This window comes from Physcomitrium patens, chromosome 20, assembly GCF_059467195.1.
Source record: "Physcomitrium patens ecotype Gransden chromosome 20, ASM5946719v1, whole genome shotgun sequence".
Taxonomy (NCBI): domain Eukaryota; kingdom Viridiplantae; phylum Streptophyta; class Bryopsida; order Funariales; family Funariaceae; genus Physcomitrium; species Physcomitrium patens.
This window is the reverse complement of record NC_143429.1, coordinates 5,606,583-5,634,519: the sequence shown is the minus strand read 5'-3', so window position 1 is coordinate 5,634,519 and position 27,937 is coordinate 5,606,583. Positions and strand designations below refer to the sequence as shown.

At 35.2% G+C, this 27,937-nt stretch overlaps 2 protein-coding genes across 13 annotated transcripts; one reads left to right on the top strand and one right to left on the bottom strand.

Moving 5' to 3' along the window:
• The first annotated feature begins 1,905 nt into the window (after positions 1-1,905).
• Positions 1,906-6,873, top strand: LOC112273618 (meiotic recombination protein DMC1 homolog). Of its 2 annotated transcripts, none has more exons than XM_024502580.3 (16): positions 1,906-2,053; positions 2,383-2,471; positions 2,712-2,773; positions 3,089-3,180; positions 3,420-3,491; positions 3,702-3,740; positions 3,971-4,028; positions 4,235-4,280; positions 4,388-4,433; positions 4,577-4,638; positions 4,858-4,924; positions 5,060-5,152; positions 5,375-5,443; positions 5,687-5,765; positions 6,065-6,231; positions 6,431-6,873. In XM_024502580.3, coding segments are annotated over exons 2-16 (999 nt in total). In that variant the 5' UTR covers positions 1,906-2,053; positions 2,383-2,469; the 3' UTR covers positions 6,476-6,873. The 2 variants fall into 2 exon arrangements, with proteins under 2 accessions (XP_024358348.1, XP_024358347.1); XM_024502579.3 differs by having other exon boundaries at positions 1,908-2,053; positions 2,378-2,471.
• A 78-nt stretch (positions 6,874-6,951) lies between these two features.
• Positions 6,952-11,933, bottom strand: LOC112273617 (protein ENHANCED DOWNY MILDEW 2). Of its 11 annotated transcripts, none has more exons than XM_024502571.3 (12): positions 11,795-11,882; positions 11,120-11,243; positions 10,681-10,951; positions 10,390-10,530; positions 9,892-9,988; positions 9,239-9,672; positions 8,979-9,075; positions 8,594-8,707; positions 8,183-8,427; positions 7,844-7,900; positions 7,660-7,729; positions 6,952-7,509 (listed from the first exon to the last, which is right to left on the bottom strand). In XM_024502571.3, the coding sequence occupies exons 3-12, from the start codon at positions 10,917-10,919 to the stop codon at positions 7,447-7,449; spliced, it is 1,557 nt and encodes a 518-aa protein (XP_024358339.1). In that variant the 5' UTR covers positions 10,920-10,951; positions 11,120-11,243; positions 11,795-11,882; the 3' UTR covers positions 6,952-7,446. The 11 variants fall into 11 exon arrangements, with proteins under 11 accessions (XP_024358339.1, XP_090101252.1, XP_024358344.1 ...); XM_090245126.1 differs by having other exon boundaries at positions 10,394-10,530; XM_024502576.3 differs by having other exon boundaries at positions 10,681-10,934.
• Between the last annotated feature and the right edge of the window lie 16,004 nt (positions 11,934-27,937).

The window sequence follows — 27,937 nt, the reverse complement described above, 5'->3', positions numbered from 1 at the left end:
CTTGTAAGGCAGCCTGAGAAAATTAATCCTGATTTGATTATTTGATCCATAGAGTCTTGATTGAGTGTCACTTCATTAATTTTTAGATTCATATTGATAAATTTGTGAGTTAGGAATGCCAAAGCTAGTTCATGAACAAGAGAAAATAACATACTAAGTTTTCCTATAAGGCCTACAAAAGTATAAATAGCGTAGCAAAGTAGACCATATCCTCCACCCTCTTGACTTTGTGTCCATGTGGGAGGCTAAATATAGATCTAAGATTTAATGCTAAAGAATATATCAAAGACTCATCACAATTTCTACTTCATTGTTTTGATATCACATAAGAATATATAGCATGAGGGGCAAATTTGATCATAGATGTATTTCCAAGGCAAACTTAGTTCAAGAGAAAATTTCTTTTGAGTAAAATCACCATTCTCTTTTGCATATGCATCCTCTATAAGTAATTTCACATTGTAAAATAAAAAAATATGCTCTTAGTCCATTATCTATAGTATTTTTTTATTTGAACACTTTGTGCCTATTATAATTGAAGAAAAATCAAAACAAATGTGACATATTGTTGATTCAATTCAGCTATATACTTGGTTATGTTATTAGTGGTACTATGTATAATATTAGATGATGATAGAATTTGGTTAGACACAATAAATCTGAACATCATTAGCAATAATTTGTTATTAAAAATAAATACAGAAGTATTAAAAAAAACACCTTGTTGATTAAATTGAGTATATTATTACATCAAAAAAAATTATATTCTTGCTTATGATATCAATGGATATTTTTTCATACACATCTAATAAGAAACTAAAACTACTTCTTTCTTCATACAAAATTGTTCCCTCACTTTTCTATTAATTGAGAAATGAAAAGCTTGCTTTTACATTGCAATTAATGTGGGGCAATCTTCAACCAAAGAAAGAGGAGCATTAAATCCATAATTTGCAGTGCTTGAGCTGCAAACAAAATAATACTTCATATAGGCACAAGAAAATGCTACCAAAATATTATTTGTAGTAGAAGATGTAAAGATCATGACATTTGAGGGTCTACTTGCCTGAGCAGAGGAGTTGAGACAAGAAACAAAGGTTGGGAATGGGGACAAGGAACAAGGGTTGAGAATGGAGGCAGGGAATAGGCACTCAAAACAGGGATGAGGAGTCGAAAGGTTGAGATTGAAGATGGGGGACATGGGGTGAGAAAGGAGATAAGGGTTTGGAACCAGGGAAATAATGATGGAGAATAATAATGGTTTTGATATGCAGGTTCATTTCATAAAGGCTATAGTCAATTTAACATTTTCATATATATATATATATATATATATATATTTGTTGTTACTATTTCTTTTACAAATATGTTTGACAGTAAAAATATTTGAATATCATAAGCTTTTGTACCATGTATTTAAGAAATTTTACTTTAACAAAAAATTTCACTAAATGATACAAATTAGGAAGGTTTCAAATGGTTTCAAATTTTAATAGAAAAAAATATATATATATATATATATATTTATCAACTGTACTTGACTCATACATGCGTTCAATGTATATTTAAAACAAAGCTAAAAAGAAAAAGAAAAGAAAAAAAAGAAGTAGCAGAAGGAGATAAAAAGAAAAGATAAAAAGGCAAAAATGTTAAGAGCTTTAGGACGGGTTCTTACATTTGTATCAATGAGATGTAAAGATTGCCACCTTTTTTGGCCTTGACTTTTGGAAAGAAAGTTGAAGTCGAGCTCGGCCTCGTGGAAAGGACATCGACGGGTCGGGGGTCACAATGGGAACTGCCGATGATTTGAATTCGAAATTCTCGGTGGCGCCAATTCGTTCCGAGGCCGATGAAAACGACCCTCAACTGTAGAGGTACATGAGACCTGTCCACGGCTGTTCAGGAACATCGAAGCCAAGTTCAGGAACTGTGCCGGGCAGTTTGTGTCAGCATATTCTGAGCTCTCCGATCCTGCGCTAGGCCGGTTAATGTGTTCGTGTACACGCTATTTGCGTCACTAGTGGTCTGAAGAAGCGGCTCAGCTCAGCGGTTGGTGAGTTTCCACATGTTCGTAATATTCAATTAGTGCTCCGATGAGCTCTTCTTCATGAATACATGCTTTTGAATTCTTCCTTCTCAGACAATCCTCACATTGTTCTGTAGCTTAGCAGTCCTTGAACGTAGGATTTCCAATCCGACAACACGGAAGTGTGAATTCCATGTTTCCGTTTGGATGGCATCTCTATCGTTCCATATGATTTTAGTACCTTTGGATATCATTCTTTTGTGTTGTTATTCATGAGACGGAACGCTGTTTTTCGTAAAATCCTCTGCTGACAAAAATTTTAAAACGAAATCTTTCTGATGCTACATGTAGGGCAGTAGGACTTCCGATTCAGAGCGTGTAAGAACTCAATTCTCGTGGAATTCGGAGTGACGTTTAATTCACTGATCTCTTGAGTTATCATCATGTAAGTTCCTCCCTCGCATTTTCTTGTCAGCGGACAATTCTAGTTGCTAAATCTTGAAAGACACACCACCACTGCAATATTACACTCTACATGCCTGACAGTATTTTGGAAGTTTCAAATTTACAGTGGCAGGAGGTATGACGTTTGAAATTTTGTTCGAGGTGGTTGCCTTCTGAAATTATTCTGGTAACAGTAGATTCAATTCTCGCGTAGAGAGTAATTGATGTTACTGTCGTGCAGGCAGCAGAACAAAATTGATCACGAAGAAGAAGACGATGAGTTCTTCGAGACGATCGACAAACGTGAGTTTCTTTTGGATCCAGTCAAATCTACGTTACTGGTAAATTTAAGGACTAATCATGTGCCAACCACACTGGTCAGAATAAGAGCGTGAACCGACGGATGCCACGCTAAGAAATGCGCGCAGCATTTCATAACATGAAGTGCTCAGAGAAAATATTTTCCTTAGAGCTGATCACATCCGCAGGTTATTACTCAATTCGTTGAGAGGGGCTTCAATAGGCTTCCGGCATCCTAAATTCGATGATCTTGTGCGCATCGGGTTGTTTTTCTGGACATTGAGTTCTTGCAAGAGACGTTGACGCCTTCTGGAACAGTTATTGCGCAGGGAATAAATGCTGGAGACCTCAAGAAACTACAAGATGCGGGGATTTACACTTGCAATGGACTGATGATGAACACAAAGAAGGTCCTCTCTACTTTAATTAAATTTTGAATATATATATATATATATATATATATATATATATATACGAATCTGCAACCTCAATTGTTGATTTCGCATAAATGCTCACAAGTGGTATTTTGAACATGGATTGGCGAACGACCTCTTCAATTCAGGAATTATTTACGTTTACGTATAAGCAGGTGGCAAGTAATTTATCAGCGCAAGTTCTCTGCTTGTCTTAATCTTTGGGCAATGTGCAGGCGTTATCAAATATTAAAGGCTTGTCAGACGCAAAAGTTGACAAAATTTGCGAAGCAGCGGAAAGAATTGTGGTGAGTTCTTAGAGGGGAATTTCCATGTATTGTGCTTGGATTAGCCTGGTTTAAGTGTCGGCAAGGATCAGCATCAACCTTTATCCAAACAATATAATGCATGAAATGCGTCTCACGATTTCTAATGAATACATCTTTCCTTCTTGTAGTTGTGCATTCCCTTCAAGTGTCGTCAAGGATGCTTTCTAACAAAACTGGCTCCACTTACAGCAAATTGGATTCTGCACTGGAAGTGAGCTTCTTAACAGAGTGAGACTCTAGATTCAAACTACAAGCAGAAAACAACTAGCTGCAATTTCTTCCCTGATAGCGAAATTCTGCATGAAGAATATATTACGCGTGTTTGAAGACATAAAATTATATCCAGTTCTTCCAATTTAGGGGACTCAAATTCTTTAATTCTGTTTAGATTACTTCCTTCGTTAATTAAATGGTCCAATGATGTGTCATAAAACCCCCCGGACTATGGCTGACAACAGCGGAAAGCAGTCGTACGGATCACCACTGGAAGTCAAGCTCTCGATACACTGCTTGGAGGTTTTCCCCTCACTAATTCTAGTGCACATATTATTCCTTCAAACTCAAGACGAGTTTCTGTGGATCGTATATCACATAGTTGCAACGCTTTTCTGTGCGCATGGCATACTGCATACGAAGTTTGGACAGATCACTGGGTCGGTGTTTTTTATGACAAATGATCTGTGTGTAACAAATTTTAGCGCTTGCTTCTTACCTTGATTTAGGTGGTGTCGAGACGATGTCAATTACGGAGGTCTTCGGCGAGTTTAGGTTCGCATAATGGATGCTTCATCTCTTTGCAACTTGTTTAAATCTTTTCTTCACTTAAAATTAATACAGAAATCTACATGGCACTCACAGTCTTGAACATTTGACAGAACCGGGAAGACTCAGATCGCTCACACACTTTGTGTTTCAACACAGGTACTAACCAGTTCCTTCTCGTCGTCGAAGTCACTTGAACAGTTCAAAACTGGTTTTCGATGTGAATGTCAATTTGACAATGACCTGAATAAAATCAACACGCTCCACCTCGATTCTAACGAGTTCTATTTTTCTAACCACAGCTCCCCTTCAGCATGGGAGGAGGAAATGGGAAGGTGGCATACATCGACACAGAAGGGACATTGTGAGAAACTATTTCAGTTCTTGTTACTTTCTACTGTTGCTGTATCTCTCAGCTACGCATAGAACGTTTTTGTAGATATTCCTTCTGTTTATCAGTTGAGTGCATTGTTGCGTGATTCGGGTAAAACCAAAAGCTCAGAACAATATTCTTAATAACAATCGGGTCATGCGAGTTCTCAAAATCAGCAATTAAAAACTGATGTACTGCAAAATGAAACAGTCGACCAGATCGACTCGCCCCAATTGCGGAGCGGTTTGGACTCGATTACACAGCTGTTCTTGACAATGTGAGTAGTCAAGCCGACGAAATTTCTATCTGATCTGAAACATTTCAAAAACAGCGTCGGAAATGTGGGACCTCAACATCCATTGATCATAATTTCCATTCAAGCCTTCTAATCCTGGTGTTGCGATGCTGCTAGATTGTTTACGCTCGTGCATATACTCATGAGCACCAATACAACCTGCTGTCAGGATTGTCTGGCAGGATGGCAGAAGAACCTTTTAGATTGGTGGTAAGCACCCCAGATGAACAGCTGTGAATATGTTTTCATTAAACTGTTTTTAATATCGATTGATGTTCCCACCCTTTGTCTGTGATATTCGGAAGCCGATTTCATACTTCCCTGGACTGTTTTCGACCGCCTTGTTAGAAACTATCGAAAGAATCAGACCCTTGGCAGTGCAGCAATATTCGCCAATATTGAACATGGAATGTATTGCCTGAGGTAAAACAGGTCATCGATTCAATTATGGCGCTTTTCCGAGTGGACTTCACAGGACGAGGAGAACTTGCTGATCGACAGGTATTATCAAAAATAAATAAATAAACACAGTCTGTGGAAAGAGTATTCCACTCTATACATTTGCACCTATTACTCTATTCCTGATCATCTCCAGACCGTAGCTACAGAGTTAACTGACCACCTCAGGATGACATAGTAATCATTCTCAAAATTAAAAGATTGCAGCCTACATTTTGTTTCTGAGACCGTTCAAAGAAACTTCATAGCCCAACGATTTGAAATGGATGTTTCATCTTTTAACAGCAAAAGCTGGCCCAAATGCTTTCCAAGCTAATGAAGCTCGCCGAGGAGTATAACGTTGCTGTTCTCATGACAAATCATGGTAACCACTTCACATTAACCAATTGACTCGTATTCATAGATGCTTCTGATATCTATGAGAAATCTGTCAAAATTCTAACTAGAGAATGAAGAGTGAGGTTTCCAATTGTCTCAAGATTGTGCTTGTTTGTGCTGAGGCTATCAGACCTGTTCCAACAGATATGCCAATTACACATTCTATGCCGGCATTTATAACTCGTATTCTATGCAGAAACAACTATTACTACACAGGCAATTACTTCCTTCAGAATCCGATGTATGTTTCTTCTTTACAATGGCTCTTATTTGTCTATTGTGCAGTAATAGCTGATCCTGGAGGAGGAACATTTGTTGCCGATCCAAAAAAACCTGCTGGTGGTCATGTTATGGCTCATGCTTCGACTGTACGGCTGATGCTCAGAAAGGGCAAGGCTGAACAGCGGATATGCAAAGTATTCGATGCACCGAATCTGCCAGATGATGAAGCAATATCCTTACGATTCTTTCTGTGCTTTTGACTTTCTATGTCAAATACACCACGTAATGAATTGATCAAAATCAAGTTTCATGTTGCAGACATGTGGTTTTGGTAAAACAACCGCAGACTTTTCACAAGCACTTAATTTTGAGCGGGTTGGGATCCATCCTGTTCTTTCTTACCATCTGCTTGTGCCTTGACTTTATTACGTCTTTCAGATCACTCGCGGCGGCATTGCAGATGTAAAAGACTAACATGCGTCGTGCAAAGAAAGTTTGTTTGAGATGAGCCGACGCGAATGGCTCATGACAAGTCCTACATGGGACTTGAGAACCTTTCTTTGAAACTTGAAATTTCAAATACGCTCATGGACATGCACAAACAGTACCAAGCAAGCGCAATTGCACTCAGAAAACGCTAATATAGCTATTTAGCCACCCAGCTCCTGTACCATTTTATGTTTGATGGTATCCTTTAGTAGGCGAGTCTCTATAATCGAGTTGGAGATGAGTCGCTGCTTTGGACCAAACGGTTTCAAGCACCGCAGGTGTCTTCCCACTCATTTAGGAAGGATATCCACAATTTAAATGCTAGAAGATTCCTGTTTAACTAGAAACTTTAGATAAAGCATGCTAAACATTTCAACCGGGTACTTCATCATGGCATCGTGCACATATACGCCACAAACTATTTCAAAAATTTACCAAGCAGCAAAAGGGGACACAATCACTATCGAAGCAACAAAGCGTTCACAATCTTAATGAGTAAGAATAAAATCTTTTCAACTAACAGAGAGAACTCATCCCTTTTCACCTGATTGCACGCTTGACTTGCTGCCTAACTTCCAATTAGTACCAGTGCCCCTCCCTTTCAAAATCGTCGGCTGACGAGCAGTTCTACGCAGCTCTACGCAGATTCTATACACAAACTGGGAACAATTGCTACCCAGAACTACAAGACGGTCGTCGACCAAGCGCACATCTTCAGCATCGAAAGTCGGAAGATCAGTACATCAGCAGCCCCTGCGGCATCGTCTCCAGCAGGCTTCAGCTCATCTTTACGACGCCCTTAGGTTGTATGGAGATCCTGCGCCAGGGTTTTCTGATAGAAATAGAGGAACCATTACTCCTCTGTCTGAAGCACGAAGACTAAAGTTCCAAACTCTCTCTCTCTCGTCGTAAGCAACGAAATTACAAAAATTATGTGATCTCTCTTGAGAAACAAGTTAATCTGTAGCCGGCAAGATGTACACTGGCTGTGTAACCCTCGGTCTGCTCGTTGTCCTACCCTGTAAGAGAATCGTCACAAGAGGTAAGAAGCACATTCAATGGGGTCAAATTCAGTGCTTCCATGCACTCTTGGCTTTCAAACTCTATCAATGCCAAGCAAGGATCTGCTCTTCTCTCTTTCATTTGAGGGTAAGAGTGAAGCAGCTTACAGGTTTGGGCGGTGGGAATAGAATGTGGTCGCGCTCCGGGGTAAGCAACTCCGGGTCAATTCTGTGTCGACTGCTCACCCATAGAGAACCGTTAAAAGCTAAACCCGAGTCTGTGATGCCTCCGTCACCGATCCCCTAATACAGTTACACCATGAGGGAAATTCTGGGTTCATGAAATACTTACCCGCAATACATAACACACTTGCCATCTTCTAGTGGCCACACTTGACTCCGGCATTCTCTGATCCATAGAAACAAAATGCATAATCAACACGTGCAAAAGGTCGGTCGTTACATTCACCATGGGTTTGATCACAAACAGCTGAAATTGCTACAAAACATTAATATCAAAGGGTTTTTATTTTCTTTTTACTTTTATCAAAACTGAGTCAATTTCAGGTACTGTAAAACACATGATGAAAAATGATAAGAACACATTAGTCAATTCTTTGTAAAGGAAAAAGGCTATGAATAGCTAAAAAGATAAATACGCTCTGAAGAAGTTGATTGAGAGGAACCATACTCGGGCAAGCACTTCTCGTGCCATGCCAAGGGGCACCGCCTGCACTTCATAAGGCGTAGACTGGGTTCCTTCTTGTCTTCGTCCAAGTTGCAGCTTACACACTTGTGAAGTGGACAAATGAGTGTCTCCAAACTTAGCCGGATACGCATAGCCAAGTCCTTCTGTTCCGCTTCCGGGACAAGGAGCTTGACTACACAATCAGGATGGTAGAAACGTTGACAATACTTGGCTCCGCATACAACGACCTGAACCGGAATACGAACACCAAGTTAGATTTGGTTGGAAGCAGATCGTTTGAAGAGATCACGATAATATTCCCTACATGCACAAACTAAGAGGCGCATTCACGAAGAATAATACCACCTAATTAGTATGAGGAAACCTCAATATTTAGACTTGTGTGCTTCTTACCTCCAGAAGACCCATTGAATTGCTTGATGAGCCACTACTTGAACTTCCAAGCTTCCCGCAAGCAAAACACTGATGCTGCCCAGCTTCACAATTTGGACAAATCCAACTTTTAACCTGTAGTAAAATGGAGGGAGGTGAAGATTTGAGCTATATCACGGTGAACGTGGACTATGACACGGTACTTATCCTGGCCGCAACGCATGCATGTGTGGGTAGCGATTATTTGAACCACCTGAACCTAGTTAGTTGACCCAATATGCATATAGACTTTAATACATGGATAGATTATAACCTGATGTACTTTTAATTAATGTGCTAAACTAGACTACCATGTCAATGGAAACCTCCAAAGTAAGGGAAACACCGACCAGGTGGGTGAGCTTACATTGACAGCTGCTGGAGAGAGACCAAGGGTGCGGCATTTATTTTGCAACCCAGAGTTTATTGTCGGATGAAAGGATCGCATGCACAGACCTTCACAACTGCATGATCACACAGTTCACAGACTGCAAATTCGAAACCCAGTACGGAAGCTGCATAGAATATGCACTCAATATCTGAAAACTGGTAACAGGAGAATGATGCGAACAAACGAAGGTAAACACAAACAATAGCCAATCCTTCTTTTAGAAAGCTAGACCGTACCATAAGAGCTTTTCACCGTTCTCCACACCATCATCACAAAACGCACAAACATCAGGCTCATCAATCCAATTGTCATCTCCGACTTCATCGGTTTCTTTTCTTTTTTTGCGTACACTTCGAAGTAAAAGCGATCGTCCTGGTTTCTTTTTTGGTTCTGGGGTCAAAATATTTGGAGGAAAAAGATCTGGTTCCATTTCAATCTCGGCAACATTGCACTTCCTCTTGGTGAATTTCCAGATTGGTTTCCTTATAAACGCGTCACCTTGTAAACTGGAAGCTTCCAGAGTGTGGGTTTTCTCGCCACTGCTAGGATCCTCATATGTTAAAGCCCTTGAAACAGGTGGACATTGTACATCCTCATGAAGCCTTTCACACACCTCAACGACTTCAGGTTCTCGCACCTTACAAAGGTTTGGAAAAAATAACGGTATAATCTGCCGCCAATATGAAATCAGAAAAGGAGTAAGCGATGTGTTGTAAATTCATATAAAGTCTTCGTTGAAGTCAAGTTAGAAATACGCGATATACTTTCGCTGCAACCTTACTGGTGATTCCATGATCACATGAGGAATCAAGCAATTCCATGTACCATCGAAATTCAGAAATACACACCCATGTGCTTCCAAAAGTAACGAAGTATAAATTGAACTCACGGGAGATTCTTGTAATATTAAATCACTTTTCACGACTGACTTTAGCAGAAGATACGCTTGTTGCAAATCATTCGGACTTGGTTTCGCTTTGAATCCACTGCAATTGAAAGATTATATAAAAATCAGATCGTATAATTAGTATAAAAGATAAAAAATGAAATAAAAATAAATAAAAGGAAAGAAAATTGACGCAATGGGTAGGGAAAATAAGATAGCAACTATGGTGACTACGGACAAAGTAGGCAGCCAAATCGTAAGCAGAAGCTCGTGGGTAACAAATATGACTTCGAGATACAGCCGTCGAATTCCAGACAAGAGGCAAGGTACTGATTTTCAAATAGAAAGATGGACAACCACAATTGACACAATACTGCAACTTCATGAAAGTCCGTTTATTTGTAAATAACGTCTGACAGAATCGAAGCAAGTCCCGTTCAACATTGAATACTAAAAACATCTGAATCCAGCCATCAGGGGTTTACAAGCAACATGGCTCACCTACATTGCTTGCGCACGAATCTCCATACGTCTCCTTTGGATGAATTTGGGTTCTGCTTAGCGAAGGTCAAGAAATAAGCTGCCACCAAAACGACTTTCATGGTCTCCAAGTAAAAGTCATGGGGTTTGCGAAGCTCCATCCTGGAAGTGAACAAATGGCGATCAGAGGTAATTGGAATTCGGGTAACTGTTCCAGCCAAGAACATCAATACGAAAGGGCCAAGAATAAGAACAGACGACACGCAATATCTCAACAGTTTTAACGGGTGACCGTGTGAGTAATGAGCTAACCATGCACCCGTCACTTGATGGACAAAGAACTTGGGTTTTCCCTTCAGCGAAAGCTTTAGTCTCCACAAGTCAATTTCAACACAAAAGTCAATCCCGTTGCGTTTGCCTTGCGCATGCACTTTCTCCACTTCCGGACGCACCCACGGAATGTCATTCACGGCGAAGGGCATCAACATCAGCGAATGATACTGGTCCCCAGACACCAGAAAGAAATCTTCTATGCACTCCACTTCCTCCATCGCCTAGGGAAATAGCTAAATTGGGGCAATTTCTGTTAATCACGCGAACCATCATGAAAAGTGCCCACATGCCAAAACAAACTAAAGGGAAAAGAAAATTAAAACACAAATCAAAGCTCAATTCAAATCTGCACGATGGAGGGTATTAACACCACAATTCCTAATGACATTAATGAGCTTCACTGACGTTTCTGATTTACCTTAACTGCAGAGGTCGCACTACATGTTAACGGGCGTGAACCGTTGAAACAATTCAGAACAATCACATAACCATAAGGGCAGTGGCATGCACCGACGGGATTCCCCACAGCAGAACCGCAGCAACTACACAAAATGCAATTCATCCTTCATGATCACGAATCAATCGGTCGTTTGATTACGAAGCATCAGAAAACAAATACCAATTGATCTACTTAAAAAATCATCTCGCAATTCACCGAGGATGCGACCCTAAAGATGCGCGTGTGAAACCATCTCCCTACACACCAGACGCAAAATTGACCAAGCCCGTCACGTAACACCGTCCCTGCTGGCTTAATCACCAGCAAAACCGACCCCAAAAAACGTCAAGCAACACAACCAGCGCAGAACCGCCATCGACAACCACTCCCACCGACAGTCGACTCTAACCTGCGATGCACCGCAACGAAAAATTCCAACCGCACCCAAATTTCACGTCGTCATCTATAATCGAAGCCCATCGCCGGCATCAAAATGCACATCGCCATGGATTGCATCGACACAGCCCACAAAACAAAGCCGAAACTGGAAGGCAAGCCATAGGACCGCAAATTCCCAATACAGAATGAAAATTCATGGGGCGAATCTCATTTTGACGGCACAGGTGTCGTGCGGGTGATGGCAAGATCCTCAACCTTGTCGGCGTCAACCCGCGATCGATTGGCTTGCAATTGGGATCGATGTCGATGCCATTTGCGGCAACGCGCCTCGCTCAGGCCCCAGCTTTAAGGAGAGAATCATTGTTGGATGAATGAGGTTCTACAAATATAATGTTCTCTGTTCGTCAACTTGGAGCTCATCCTTGTCGTGCTTTTTCACTAAGTACTGTTACAAAACTTCCAGCAACAAATATTTGGTTGGAAGACAATGGCATGTGTTGAGGAGATCATTGTGAATAATCAAATAAAGAGGACCAAATTGAAAGAAGTCTTACATTTATCAAAGATGAAGAAGAATATTCTTTTGATGAGCAAACTTATATCACATGGTTGTAAGGTTCAATTTGAAATGAATGGATGTTTTGTAAATACATTGGGTAGACAACATATTGTCAAAGGCCTCAAAGATGGCAACCTCTACTTCACCAATTGTAAAAAGGCATTTACTGATTTTTTACAAAATCAAGACAAGTTTGGAATTTGGCATCAATGACTTCATCATTTGAATGCCAAAAGTAGAAAGAGCTCCAATCCATAGTAATTGGCTTGGATCTTGGTCAATTTAGCCACAATGTCATGCCACTTGCTTATGAAAGTTGTATTCAAGACAAAAAAAAAAAAAAAAAAAAAAAAAAACTTCATTTTCAAGAGGAGTTGCAACTTATCCTAGTAAATTATTGGAGATTGTGCATTTTGATGTTTGTAGACCAATGATGATGCCATCAATTGGAGTAGTAAGATATTTTGTTACATTTATTGATGATTTTTCAAAAAAAATTGTAGATTTACTTCCTTTAAATTAAGAATGAATATTTTTCAAGTTTTAAAGAGTTTAAGGCACTTGTAAAAAAGTAATGTGAGTGTAAGATCAAAATATTGCACACAAGCAATGGAGGTGAATATATATCAAAGCATTTTGATGATTTTTTAAAGATTCAAGGCATTGTAAGACAAACTTCTACTCTTTACACTGCACAACAAAATGGAGTTGTTGAAAGAACAAATCGCACTATTGTAGAGATGACAAGAAATATGCTTCAAGCACAAAATGTTAGATATGAATATTAGATGGAAGCCATGATTATAGTAGTATATACAAAGAATATGTGTCTTATAAATACATATACATCAATGATGCCACAAGAAGCTTGAAGTGGCAAGAAACCTTATGTTTACACATGAGGATTTTTGGATGCATTCTTTATACAAAAATATCAGATTGTATGAGGTCCAAACTTGATGCAAAAGATACAAAATATGTATTTGTTGGATATTGTGAAGGTATTAAAGCATATAGGCTTATATATTTAGAAACCACAAAAAATCATTAAGAATCATGATGTAGAATTTTTGGAGCATAAGAATGCTTGTAAGCACTTAAAGAGGTGTTTATGTGAGAGTAATGGTGTCTTTGTAGATACATCTGAAATTCTAGCAAAAAAAAAAGAAGAAGATGATGAAAATAAAGATGGTAAAGGCATGAATGAAGATGACGAGCCAAAGAAGGTAGATTAAAGTATATCTATAATTGTTAAAACTAGCAATAAAAAGACAATAAAGATATTGAAGATAATAACAATGAAGAGTATCAACCATTAACTATGAAAAGACAAGCTTTAAGAAAGAAGAAGGTTACAAGAGACCTTGAAGTGCAAAAAGGTGAATCTTCATTAAGTATAAGGAGATATCTTCTGAGAGATAGAAAACAACTTGGTGATTGCTGGATAAATCACATCTTTTCTTAAAGAAGTGAAGAACATGCTAATGTTGCATTTTTTACTAATTTGTTGAATTTGTATAATGCAATGAAGTCCACAGATGCTAAGAAGTAGAAAATGCCATAGAAAAAGAATAAAAATCACTTATGAATAATAGAATATGGAAAATGACTCAACTTCTATTAAATTGATCTTTAATTGATTATAAGTCGGTGTTTAGAACCAAGAAGGATGCAATTGATATCTATTCTTGATAGTGATTTTGTTGAATCTTCAATAATCAACACACATTTGCAATAATCCATTATTTTTCTTCACAAATAAAATTGGAACTCTTGCTAGAGATTTGGAATAGCATATAAAATTCTTAGCCAAATTTTCTTCAATATACTCCTTGAATTCAATCAATTCATTTTATGATAAACTATGAATTGGTCCAAATCATGATTGAACTCTTTCTTAATGGTCAATTGAACAGTCATAGAGACAATGTTTTGGTAGAGTATCTACATTCTTTTTTTCAAGTATATCTGTAAAATCTTGATATTGGCTTCAAATGCTACTTAAAGTCTTTCTACCATTAGAAACAAGTGTAGCATAAATGACATAAAGTAATCTTTTTTTTACAACATGCAAGAAATCTCTTATACCTACAAATATAGATTTAATTACACTACACTTATGACTTTCTATTTAATCAACTATAGTCTTAGTTATACTTTCAAAAAAATCAAGACTATAAGAAATTTAATCTATTTTTGGATTATAATTTTTTAGCCATGATAGATCTAAAATGATTAGATTAGAGAGAGATCTAATGATATTAAATATTATAAAGCTACTATGACCATTAGTTGTTACTTCTATAGGAAGAATTTCTTGAGTAACATTTTTTAAAGACAATATATGACCATCTATCACTTCTATGTGAACAGGTTTAGTTTTCTTTACTAAAGATATGATATATCTTTTAGCAAATTCTTCAACTAAAAAATATCTTAAGGCTCCTAAATCTAATAAGACAGAGGCTTTATGATGCTTAGGTTTTAAAATAATATTTATTATAAAATAATGAAAAGATTTTGAGGAGAGAATAAAATCTTCACTAGGTATTATACAAGATTTCAGCCACACTATCACTATTGTAGCTGGACAAACTTGTTTTTTAATATATTATCTTTTTTGATAATCATACTCCTCATTTTGTAGTTGCATTACTTCTTTGGATAATATTGAGTAGTATGCTTAAGTTTTCCACAATACAAGTACAATCCTTCTTGACAACAAGAAATCTTTTCTTATTTAAAAAGAAATTTGAAACATATTGCATCAATTTCCATATTCTCTACTTCCAAATTTATGTATTGAAAAGATATTGGCATTGTCATTGAATTATATTAATATGGAGATATACCTGTACAACTCTCAAATTAAAAATCAGAAAGTCAATTGTTACACCTCACTGCAAAATCAATTGCTTAACTCAATGTTTGAAGATGAAGTAAGTTTAGAATCAATTTTTATACATCATATTGTAATCTGTAGAAAAATTGGCTAATTAGTGCAGCATCATTTCACTTAATATCATTTGCAAGTTGTCAATACTTTGTAGCATATAATATTACTAATCAATTGATTTATTGTAAGATACAAATCTTATTGGTTACAGCACAAATTACATCATGTTCTCCATATTTGGATTGAAACTCTACCAAAAAAGCTTCCAAATTATCATCGCCTCCTATCATTCTTATTACTCCATGTCATAGTAAATTGAGTTGATGCATTGCAAGCATTAACTCCCTCAATTGATCTTACATTTGTGCCATTGTACTTTTCATTTTGAGAAGATTTGCCATGATAATACTTAAAGAAAAGAAGATGTTTGATATTGCTCAAGACAAATAGAAGAAAAGATTAGGAAATAAAGAAAAAAATACTAAAGACAATATCAATTTAGAAGAGAGTAATCTATAACTCCTAATATGCTTAGGTCTTATCAAGAGAAAGAGCTAATCCACTCTTAATAAAGAAAAGACAAAGCTCTGATATTATAAATATACTCTTCTTAATCTGTTAAGGATAAGAACTTGATGAAAGTAAATAAATAAATAAGACTCTCTCAAAAAAATAGAAATAGAGAAGTATATATATTAAAAAAAAATTAAAATGACTATTGCCAAAAGATAACGAAATTAGAAACTCTTGAAATTAAACTAGAAATAAGAAAGAAATTGACAAGAGTAGAGAAGGCTTCACTCTTGCATCTATATATACTATCTATTTAAGATCTATATAGCAACATTCCATGGTACCTTCAAAAATATTTTGATTTTGCATGACATATATCTTAATTTGTAAGGCAAGTTTTTTATATGGATGCCACATAGTTAGTTTGTTCTATAAGCTATCAATTCATGTGGCATGTTGATAGATTTTTGACTAAATTTCTAACCTACTAATCAACTATAAACATATGTAAAGTCAAAATAAAGTCTAAAAAGCTTTTAGAAAGCTTATCTAGAAGGTATTATAAAATTAATCTATTTTAACCCACTTTTATCTACTTCTATTTATTTTTATTATCTAATAGTTATAATAAATATATATTTGTGACAAATATCTATTATTATCATAGATTGTGCAAAGATATTATATTACATAAAAAGGTTCAATTTGTATCAAGGTTTTAAAGAATTTTTTTTAAGATTATAAAAAGAGATATAAATCTTTTTTTGACTTTTTATTATTAAATTGATAGATAAACAAAGTATGTAAATCAAATTTTGGAGAAGTATTTAAGATGCACTATCATTACTAATAAGATGGTTGGATAATTTTTTTTCTATTGGAAAATTTTGTTTATAATAATATGATATATTTTTCTATGCAACAAATAACTTTTTGTATTAATTATGGTTATCATCTACAACTTGATGCTTGTGACTTTTTTAAAATTGATAATCCTTAGCAAAAGATTTGATAAATCATTTATTTGATTTTTATATAAGAATAAAGATACAATTAAAAAAAAATTAAGAACGACAAAAAACCAATACAAATATATATTGCAAGAAGCACTCTTAATTCCCTTGTTGGCAATAAGATATAGTTACTTTTTTGCAATAATAAGACTAGTCATCATTGTGACAAGTTAGATTATTGTACGCTTAAACCATTTTTTATTTGTGAAAAAATCAATTTTATTGCTTATTGATTATATCTATTAGAATCTATGAAGATCTATTTCATATTCCATAAGATTTTTTTTAAGTCATATAAGACAATAAATACCTCAAAAAAAAAGACAAATATTACATCCTCTAATAAAAGTGGATAATAATAAAAAAAAAATTGAGGTAAAAATCTAAGACTCAAGAAAGCGGAAAAATAAGTTGAAATATCTTGTTTATTGATTCAAATATGATATCAATAAATACACAAAGTAGAAATCAAAGAATCTTGTATACACAGCAAAGAAAGTTGATACTTTTTATTAATAACATCAATCAAGACCAATATAAAGGAAATTAAATCTTTTCTCTAAAAGAACTGCAGTTTAGATAAGATTGCATTCATCCTTCTATTCTTATTTATAATTTTTGTATATATGTAGTACTAAAGAGATAAAAAATCAACAGCCAATAGATTCAATTCAATAACCATTGCTTGTTGATTTATAGAATGAGGTATTATAATTATCACAATCTTCAAGATGACATAATTAAGATGAAGACTTTTAAAAATAACAGATTTTTTCTCAAATAAATGGCAAGATATAATACATTTTGATATCATGATCTTAGAAGAAACTTCCAATGTTTACTGATTTTATTAAAGATAGGATTGATTCCTAATGTTATTACAAATATTTTATTTGAAAGAAGTTATAAAAGCTTCAATAATGATAGAATAAAATGGTAGTATTTTTAACTTAAAATGAGACATTATTGATGGCTAAGAGGACCTATCAACTACTTTTGAAGGAAATAACAATTAAAATATGTAGTAAATATAATTTATGGCATCTTAGACTTTTTCAACATGTCATCACCACTCTTCATAGAATTTGTTCTTAGAAGAAGAAAAGAGATAATGTTATGGATATATTTATAATAATCTAGATAATATGAATAGATAGAAGTAGATAAAAGTAAGCAAATGTATTAATATTATGTGAAAAAGCTTCCTACAAGCTTCATAGACATGATTTCACATTTATACATGTCTATAGGAGATTAGTAGATTAAAAACTTGGCCAAAAAATTAGCCATGTATTATACATATTGATAGCTTGTGGTACAAGCTAATAATGTAGTGCACTTATAAAAAACTTGCTTTGCAAGTTAATATATATGTCTCACAAATTGAACATGTGTTGGTAGTCTTATAGAATGTTATTACATAGTTTTTAGATAGATAATATATATAGAGGCAAGAATGAAGTCTTCTTCACTCTTGTCAACTTCTTTCTTATTTTTAGTTTAGTTTCAAGAATCTCTAATATTCTAGCCTTTGGCAATAGCTATTTCAAATTTTTATTAAATATACTTACATTCTTATTTCTAATTTATCATCTTTCTTTGATTCATTTCTTCATTGTTTATGTATCTTTTTTGAATTCTTCTTCTTTATAATTCTTAAGCTTCTTTTAGCTGTACCTTTATTATTACATAAGACTTTGCTAAATAATTTTCCAAATCTTTTTTTGTAAGATTATTAATTTTTGAAAATTCAAAAATATTAAATCATGGATAATAACCATAATTAAAAAATATATATATTTGTTGAGTAGAAGAATGTATCAAATTATTGTATGCAAAAGAATTATTCAATTATCTTAATAATAATAAATGGTATGCTTCTAATACTATTTTAAAACTTGATTCATCCATTTTGTTTGTCTATTATTTTAATGGTAAAATACCAAATAAAATTTTATATCTATCTGTTAGGGACATAGTCCTTAGACCTTTCTAGAGACAAGTTTCTAGAACCTTCTAGAAAGAAGTCTCTAGAAACTTCCAGAAGATTCCTTGAATATTTTCTTAGAATATTCTTCAAAGATTCCCTAAAGATTCTTTGAAGATTCCCTAAAGATTCCCTTAGAAGGCTCTAGAAGATTCTTAGAATATTCTAGTAGATTCTAGGAAGTTACTTGAGAAGCTTCCTAGCTCTTGGGTAGTTGCTCGAGAAGCTTCATAGTTCTTGGGAAGCTTCTTGATGCGCTTCCTTAGAACCATAGGCCAGTAGTATATATAGGAGTCGAGGCTGAAGAGTTCTTCAGTCTCGACAACACATCTCTTGGAGTTCTAGCTCACCTTTCTGGTGTTGTTCTTGTACTCATCTGTTTAATCTAGTTCTGCCACTTCTTCTTGAACTTCTTGTTAGATTTCAAGTCTGTATTTTGTGTCCGTGACAGTTTGTCGAGACTACCTTTATCTTAATATCAGAACTGAATCCTTCTTGTTTGAGAGCGGATTACCCCTCTTCTTGAAGGTATTCTAGCGCTTTAGGGGTTGCGGATTACCTTCCTCTAAACTGATATTTTCTCAATCACAATATCAGAGCTTAGTTCTTTGAGGCAGAGAGTGGACTACCCCTTTCCTTGGAGATACTTGAGCGTTCTAAGGGTTGCGGATTACCCTCTCTTGGACTGATATTAATTCCTTCTTTTTGTTTAGCATAGCTAGTAGAAAAGACTGTTAACATCGATTTCAGAGCTTTGCCTTCTTGATAGAGTGCGGATTACCCCTCTTCTCGAAAGCATTGAGGCATTTTTAGAGGTTGCGGATTACCCTCCTCTAAAACTGAAATCGTTTAGTGTTTTTTTTTTTCCTTTTCTCCTAGTAGGTTTTAGTAACAGGTAGTGCTATAATTTTCTCCAAGAGACTTAGAAATTTCTTCTTCTCTCAAAATTTTAATCCATCTATTCTCTAAATATGGAAGTAGACCAGGTCATAGACAGTGCATCTCCACAAGTAGACAATAGAGTGGCAACTCTTGCAGATCTTCAAGCTCTTATGAATAGTGTACGAAAGGAGATTGCATTTCTTCGCAATCCAAGTAAAGAACCTCAAATTGATCTAGTGACCGAAGAAGCTAGACGTGAAATTCATAGCCTACAACAAGAGATTATTCGACTGAGAGAAGCAAGACATATATCACATACAACCCCTATAGATACTTCAAGGATTAGTATGAAAGAACCAAAAGCGAGTATGCCAGACAAGTTTGACGAAACAAGAGCCAACTTTCGAGGTTTTGTGCAACAAGTACGGCTTTACCTACGCCTATACCCTTCTCGTTATCCGAATGGATTTACCCAGGTTGCTTTCATAGGTACTCTTCTATCAGGAAATGCTCGCTCTTGGTTTGCTCCACTATTGGAGAAGGATTCTCCAATATTGTACGACCTAGAGGCTTTCATAGAGAGACTTATTGCTGCGTTTGGAGATAGCGATCGAGAAAGAGTGGCTAAAAGAAAGATACAAAATCTGCGACAAGGATCACGTTCTGCTGCAATCTATGCTGCAGAATTTCAACAGCTTACATGTGATCTTGATTGGAATGATAAGGCTTTCATGACACGATTTCGATATGGACTGAGAGATGATGTCAAGAACTTATTGATCACCATGCCTAAGGCAGATACTTTAGAAGAACTTATATCTCAGGCAATTATTTGTGACAACCGCCTCTTTGAATTACGACAAGAAAGACGATCAGACTGGAGAAATGATGGAGCATTTGCTACATTTTCAAAAGGTCCAGAGAATCACTCCACAGATCCTGAACCCATGCAAATTGATGCGGTACGTTTCAAACCCCTCACAGCTGAGGAAAGGAAGCGACGGTTTGAACAAAACCTGTGTTTATATTGCAGAGAAGCGGGCCATAAAGCTGTAGATTGTCGGAAGAAACAGAAGCCTCAAACAACAAGACTCAGGAGTACAAGCATGCAGGAAAACAAGGACGCCCAGCCACAATAGGGACCGTGCGGCTGGACATCTCAACATCCAAAATTAATCAAGGTCCCTTTCTCTCAGCTCAACCTTCAGATTGTTTTATGGTACCTTTACATCTGGGTATTCAAGAACTACAAGTCGATGCTTTATTAGACTCGGGTGCATCCGCTTGCTTTATAGATGAAGAGTTTGCCAAGCTTCACAATATTTCTCTTGTAAAGAAACTTAAGCCTGTCCATGTAGAAGTCATAGATGGACGACCATTGTCTTCGGGCAATGTTATCCATGAAACTAAACCATTGAAGGTACGTCTTGAAAACCATGAGAGCAATATTGTGTTTAATGTTATCAAGACCCCTTCATGTCCTATCATTTTGGGACTATCTTGGCTTGATAGATATAATCCATTGATAGATTGGAAGTTGCGAAAAGTGACATTTCCAACAAACTCCTTGAAGGTGGAATCTGCCAAGACAATGTCTAGAAACAAATCCTTGTTTATAGGTGCAAGGGCTTTCATGAAGGAAGCCAAGCAAAATACACCTCTTGTCATCTTTGCAACTCCGACTCGAGAAGATGCAACTCCGACTTTGGTTATTCCAAAGCAGTATGAAGAATTCAAAGATGTCTTTGAAAAGAAGAATGCTGATATGCTGCCAGAGCATCGACCCTATGACTGTGCCATTGAATTGCAAGAAGGAGCACAACCACCTTTTGGACCAATCTACAATTTGTCGCAGACGGAGTTGACTGAGTTGCGGAAGTACATTGACGAGAATCTAGCCAAGAACTTCATCCGTCATTCGAAGTCGCCAGCTGGGGCACCAATCTTATTTGTGAAGAAGAAAGATGGCTCACTACGGATGTGCGTGGACTATCGAGGACTCAACAAGGTGACAAAAAAGAATCGCTACCCACTGCCTTTGATCTCTGGTCTTCTAGAACAACTTCGGCGTGCAAGGATCTTTACAAAGATTGACCTAAGGGGAGCTTACAACCTTGTGCGAATCAAGGAAGGAGATGAATGGAAGATAGCTTTTCGAACAAGGTATGGCCATTTTGAATACAATGTCATGCCATTTGGTCTTACTAATGCTCCAGTGGTCTTTCAACACATGATGAATGACATCTTTCGAGAGCATCTAGACGATTTTGTTGTCATCTATCTAGATGATATTTTGATATTTTCTAAGAACGAGGAAGAACATGAGAAGCACGTCCGTCTGGTACTCAAAAAACTACGGGAGCGAGGACTCTATGCCAAATTAGAAAAGTGCTTATTTCACCAAACTGAGATGGAGTTTTTGGGATTCATCGCGACTACGGAAGGATTGAAGATGGATCCAAAGAAGGTGGAAGCAATCATGTCTTCGGAAGTTCCGAAGACGGTTAGGGACGTACAATGTTTTCTTGGATTTGCTAACTACTATCGGATCTTCATCAAGAATTATTCTCAAGTTGCTGCCCCCCTCACTCGGTTAACGTGCAAGGACAAGCTCGAATGGGGACCTATCGCAGAAAAAGCATTCCAAGATTTGAAGATGGTATTTGTTACAGCTCCAATCTTGGTACATCCGGACTTTACAAAGGCCTTTTATTTGGAGACAGATGCTTCGGATTTTGCTTTGGGAGCTATACTTTCACAGATGGGCGTAGATGAGAAGCTCCATCCAGTTGCGTTCTATTCTCGAAAATTCTCTGCTGCTGAGATCAACTATGAGATCCACGATAAGGAACTCCTTGCTATAGTAGATTCTTTCCAAGAGTGGCGCCACTTTCTCGAAGGAACTGCACATCCAGTGACCGTATATACGGATCACAAGAATTTGGAGTATTTTATGTCGGCTCGAGTTTTGAATCGGCGTCAAGCTCGGTGGAGTGTGTCGCTATCCAGGTTCGACTTTGTTATTACTTATCGGCCTGGGAAGCAACAAGGGTTGTCCGATGCATTATCAAGGAGATCATATCTCGCGCCAAAGGCTGGAGATGCAGCATTTGATCAACAGTGCACGACATTGTTGAAGCCAGAGAAATTTCGACTCAACGCAGCTATTGTATCAATTGATGCTGACTTCCTCGACCAGGTACGGGCCGCAACCATTGAAGATTCTCTAGCCCTTGATATCAAGCAACATACTAGTGATGATAAATTCAAGATGGAAGGAGATCTAGTATATTTTGAAGAGCGGTTGTATATCCCAAAAGGGCCAACATGACTCCGAGTTCTTCAATCTCGTCATGACTTTCCAGCTGTGCGACATTTTAGATTCAATAAGACCTTGGAACTTATTTCCCACGATTTCTGGTGGCCTCAAATGTGGAAGGATGTGAAAGATTTTGTTGTATCTTGTGACATTTGTTCAAGATCCAAAAACCCTCGACATCGACCTTATGGACTTCTACAGCCATTGCCTATTCCGCGCCGACCATGGTCTTCGGTTTCCATGGACTTTATTACGGATCTACCACCATCGAATTCATTTGACAGCATTTTTGTTGTCGTAGATCGGCTTACAAAGATGGCACATTTTATCCCTTGCAAGAAGACATCGTCAAGCGAAGAAACAGCAAGACTCTTTCTTGATAATGTGTATCGATATCATGGTCTACCAGATGATATCATATCGGATCGAGGAACCCAGTTTGTGTCAAAGTTTTGGAAATCTCTTTTTGAGATATTGAAGGTGGATATCAAGCTTTCTTCAGCATTTCATCCTCAAACGGACAGCCAAACAGAACGAGTGAATCAAGTTTTAGAGTAATATTTACGTTGCACCATCAACTATCAACAAGATGATTGGGCCGCATATCTATCACTAGCCGAGTTCCCATATAACAACACCCTTCATGCATCAACTCAACAAACGCCATTCTTTTCCAATTATGGATACCATCCGAAGCTTGACTTATGGAGTTCGTCAACGATTAACAATCCGGCAGCTGAAGGATTGGTGAAGGAGCTTTCGCAACTTCAAACTATATTGAAGCTTCAATTGTAAACTGCCCAAGAATCTTACAAGGCGTCTGCGGACAAATTTCGGAATCAGGCACCTAAATTCACGATTGGAGACAAAGTTTGGCTGCTTCGACAAAATATTAAGACCAAGCGGCCATGTGACAAATTGGACTATCGGAGATTGGGACCATTTGTTATCCAGAAGCAGATCAATCCTGTAGCGTATCGTCTGGAGTTACCAGCTACTATGAAGATACATCCTGTCTTTCATGTTTCTTTGTTGGAGCCTTATCGAGAATCGTCTTTTCTTGGAAGAGTACAATGTCCACCACCTAGCATAGAAATAAAGAACCACGAAGAATACGAGGTGGAAAAGGTCCTGGATTCACGGCAAAGACGGGGTAAATTAGAATACTTTGTGCATTGGAGCGGTTGAAAATCTCGTGAATGCGTCGCAAAAGATACAGGAGTTTCATCGACGATATCTTGAGAAATCCAAGCCGGTTTGACGATAGCTTCTTACTGAAGCTTGCTCATCCAGAAAACAGAAAAGAGGAGAGAGCACCACCAAAATCCATAGTTGATGTAGTCATTCTCTCCAAGATAGCGTAGAACTTTGTTAGTAGCCCAAGTTTGTTCTTATTGTTTTAGCCTTTGAATATGGATAGCCAAGATACTACACTTGTCATGTCATCTCCAGCAACTAGCTCACGAAGACGACCACAAGATGAAGAACCGCCTGCACCACGACGACGTCGAAGGATTCCAAGTAACAGATCGCTGGTGATTGTATTTGAGGTCGAGCCTGCCTACAATGGTCAGCCAGAAGGAGTGTTTGCAGGACAATTTCACAATGAAGACACGGAGATTCAAAATATCCATACCGAATTCAAAAAGAAATCTTTCAACTATAGCCTTCTTTAATGCCAACTAGATTATATGATCTTCATAGATCTATTTTTATAAAAATCGTTGCTAGATTGAGTTGCTTAAGAAGTCTTGAACTCAAAGCTAAAGGATACTTATTCTTAACACTCATCTTTTTAAGTCCTGGATAGTCAATGCACATCTGTAAAGATCCATATTTATTCTTTACAAAGAAGATAGAGGCTCTTGATGGAGATTTTGAATGGTGTATGAAATTCTTCAACAAGTCCTTGTCATTGTATTCTTTAAATACAGCCAATTTTTTATGCAAAAAGCTATAGATTGATTCAAATGGCAGTTGAATTTCTTCATCAAGATCAATTGAATAATTATAGAGTTGATGCTCTAGAAGAATAATTAATTTTTTTTCAAAAACATCCTCAAAAACTTAATACTAGCTAGAGATACTACTTAAATTTTTTTTTCTTATAAAAATATGCAGAAAAGTTCTCATACCTAGTAATAGAGATTTAAATATATTAGAATTATATATTTATACTTGACTAATAAAATATTAGATTAAACTAAAAAAAAATCAAAGTTATAAGAAATCTAATCTATCTAAGGATTATACTTTTTTAACTATGATAATTCTATAATAATTGGATTAGAAGGAGATCTTATCACATTAAATATCACTACACTATTGTGATCTTTAATTGCTACATCTAAAAGAATAGTCTCATAGATAACATCTCTAAAAGATAACAAACAACCACCTATGACTTCTACATATATTGATTTAGTTTTCTTAATTAAAAATATTTTTTATTTTTTTACAAAGTCTTTATTTATAAAAATAAGCTAAGACTCTTGAGTCTAATAAGACAAAGATTTTGTGATTCTTAGTCCTAAATATACTTCTATTATAAAATAAGATAAGAGATTTGAAGAAAAAATAGAATCTTTTTTAGAAGTTGCACATGATTTCAATTGCAAAATTCTTATTGTAGCTAGAAAAATTTATTTTCTAACATATTATCATTTTTGACAACCATGCTCCTTATTTTGTAATCATGTTGTTTCTTTGGACAATGTTGAGTAGTATGCTTAGCTTTTCTACAGTATAGATACAAATTGTCTTTACAACATCAAGTCTTTTCTTGCTCAATGAAAAAATTAAGATATAAATGATTTCAATTTGTATTAGTTTTAGCCTTGATGAATAAATTTTTGAAAATTTAGGAATTGATGTCATTACTTAATTTATTCTTCTCTAGTCAAATCTTTGTTCTTCATGTTTTTCAAATAGTTGATTGTTGCAAGCAATGGCTTCAACAATAAATTATTTTAAAGAATATACTTTTGGCATTATCCATAATAAATCTTGGATGTTATCTTTTAACCCATATTAAAGCTAATTGATAAGGACTTTGTTGTTTTAATCCACATCACAAGTGAGGTTTTGGAATTCAGCATCATATATGGTAGTTAATTGTGATTTTTTTTTTATAAAGATAAGAGCTTAATTACTACTATTCTTTCTTGATCACTTTTTTCAAATGTAGCCATAAACACTTCTAAGAATGAATAAAAATCATAAAAGAATTGTGGATTCTTTTCTATCAAAGATACAAATGAAGAGAGAGTAATTTTAGATAAAAGTGCATCTATAAATACAACTTGATTAAATCTATTAAGGTATTGGAGTAGATGCAACCTTAAATAGAGCTTAACTTATTGCAAAAATCTCCAAAATTTTGATTTTGTTCCATCAAATTTTTTAGGCATATTAATCCTTGTCTCTCTCATGCTTATAGAAGTAAGATTTTTTAGATTTGGTTATAAAATTGATCTACTTATTGCCCTCAATTGCACAATTTCTTGGCATAGACTCTAAGCTTCTTTTATAGGAATAGGAATAGTGCTTCTATGATTGGCATTGGTGGTGTGTGAAATTTCTATCCTAAGAGTGTTTGCAAACTTGTGAAGATGTGTGATATTTGCAAATTTATTTTTACTTTTATCAAATATAGCATCTATGATTTTTTCTTCTATTTCAAACAATTTAATAAATCCATAAGTCAAATTAAGGGAAGAGAATCTACAACTTCTTATATCATATGTAAACTTTTACGTAGAAAGATAAACTATTCTCTTTAAATATATATATATATATATATATATATATATATATTAGTAAAATAAATATTTGTTAGAAAAAAATAGTCCATTATTGTACTATGTGTATTTTTTATTGAGAATGCATAGAGCACTTAATTTTGGAAGGTACATAGTAATGCAAAAACAATCTTATTAAGTTTAATAGAATCTTGAACGAACTTAAGTTAATCCTTAATAATGCTAATTAAATTTTAATCAATCTAAAATAATTTATAAAAAGTTACAAAAGAAAGAAAAAGAAGTTATAAATTAATTTTATAAAAAATGTAATAAAAAATCCTTTAAAAATATAAAAACAATTCTTAAAAAAACAGAAATAACTTTTTAAAATTACTATAAATAAAAAAATTAAAAAAAATTAAAAATAAAATCCTAAAAAAATATAAAAAATAAGAATCCTAAATAAATCTTAAATAAATCCTAAATAAATACTATTTTAATCTTAATTTAGTCTTAATTAAAATCTTAATAAATTTTAACTAAATCTTAAATCAAATTTTGATTAAATCTAATCAAATTTATTATTAAAATCCTAATAAACCTGAAGCAAATCTTAGTTCAAATTCTAATGAAATTGTAATGAATTCCTAAATCTTAACCAAATCCTAATCAAATATTAAGCCTTACATCAATTTTAATAAAATCCTAGAAAAATCTTTAATCCTAACTTAATTCCAAACCAACTCTAAGTAAAACCTACCCAAATCCTAAAGCTTAAAGTAATGCTTAACAACTCTATAGTAGATTGAAAATTCAATAATGAATGTTTGAATTATTGATTTTGTTTCAAAATTTTTAAATTTTGTAAAAACTAAATTAGCAATAAGCACAAAAAATTTGAAGAAGATCGTACACACCAAATAGACAATAATCCCTAAAATCCACTTGGGTGTTGGCTAGCCTCTTTTTCCAACCTTGATGTTGATATTTTAGAGTTATAATCTCTTAATTTTAATATTCAATTGGTTTCAAATTTTAAAAAATTATTTGAAGACTACCTAGCTATTATTGAGAAAAATTATATATTAATCTAATTCTTAGATTGGCAAATATCTTATAAAACCTCACTTATTTTCTAAACTCCACTTTCAAAGACTACAACCCACGAAAACTCTTATATTTTTTTAATCTAATTAATTAATTTACTTCAACTCTCTCACATATATTTATATTTAATACAATGATAAACTTCTAAATTTTTACTTATAAATATGCTACAAAATTCTAAAAATCTTAAAATATATAAACTTATTTTTATTTCACAAAATCTAAATCCACCAAGTACATTACTTGCTTTGAATATACTTTAAAATCTTAATATTAATTCAAATGATATGAAACTGACTTTCAAAAAAAAATCATTTGTCTATTTTCTAAATTTTCTCTCTAATTTACAAAAAAATCCTAGAATTATTGTAGGTACTTG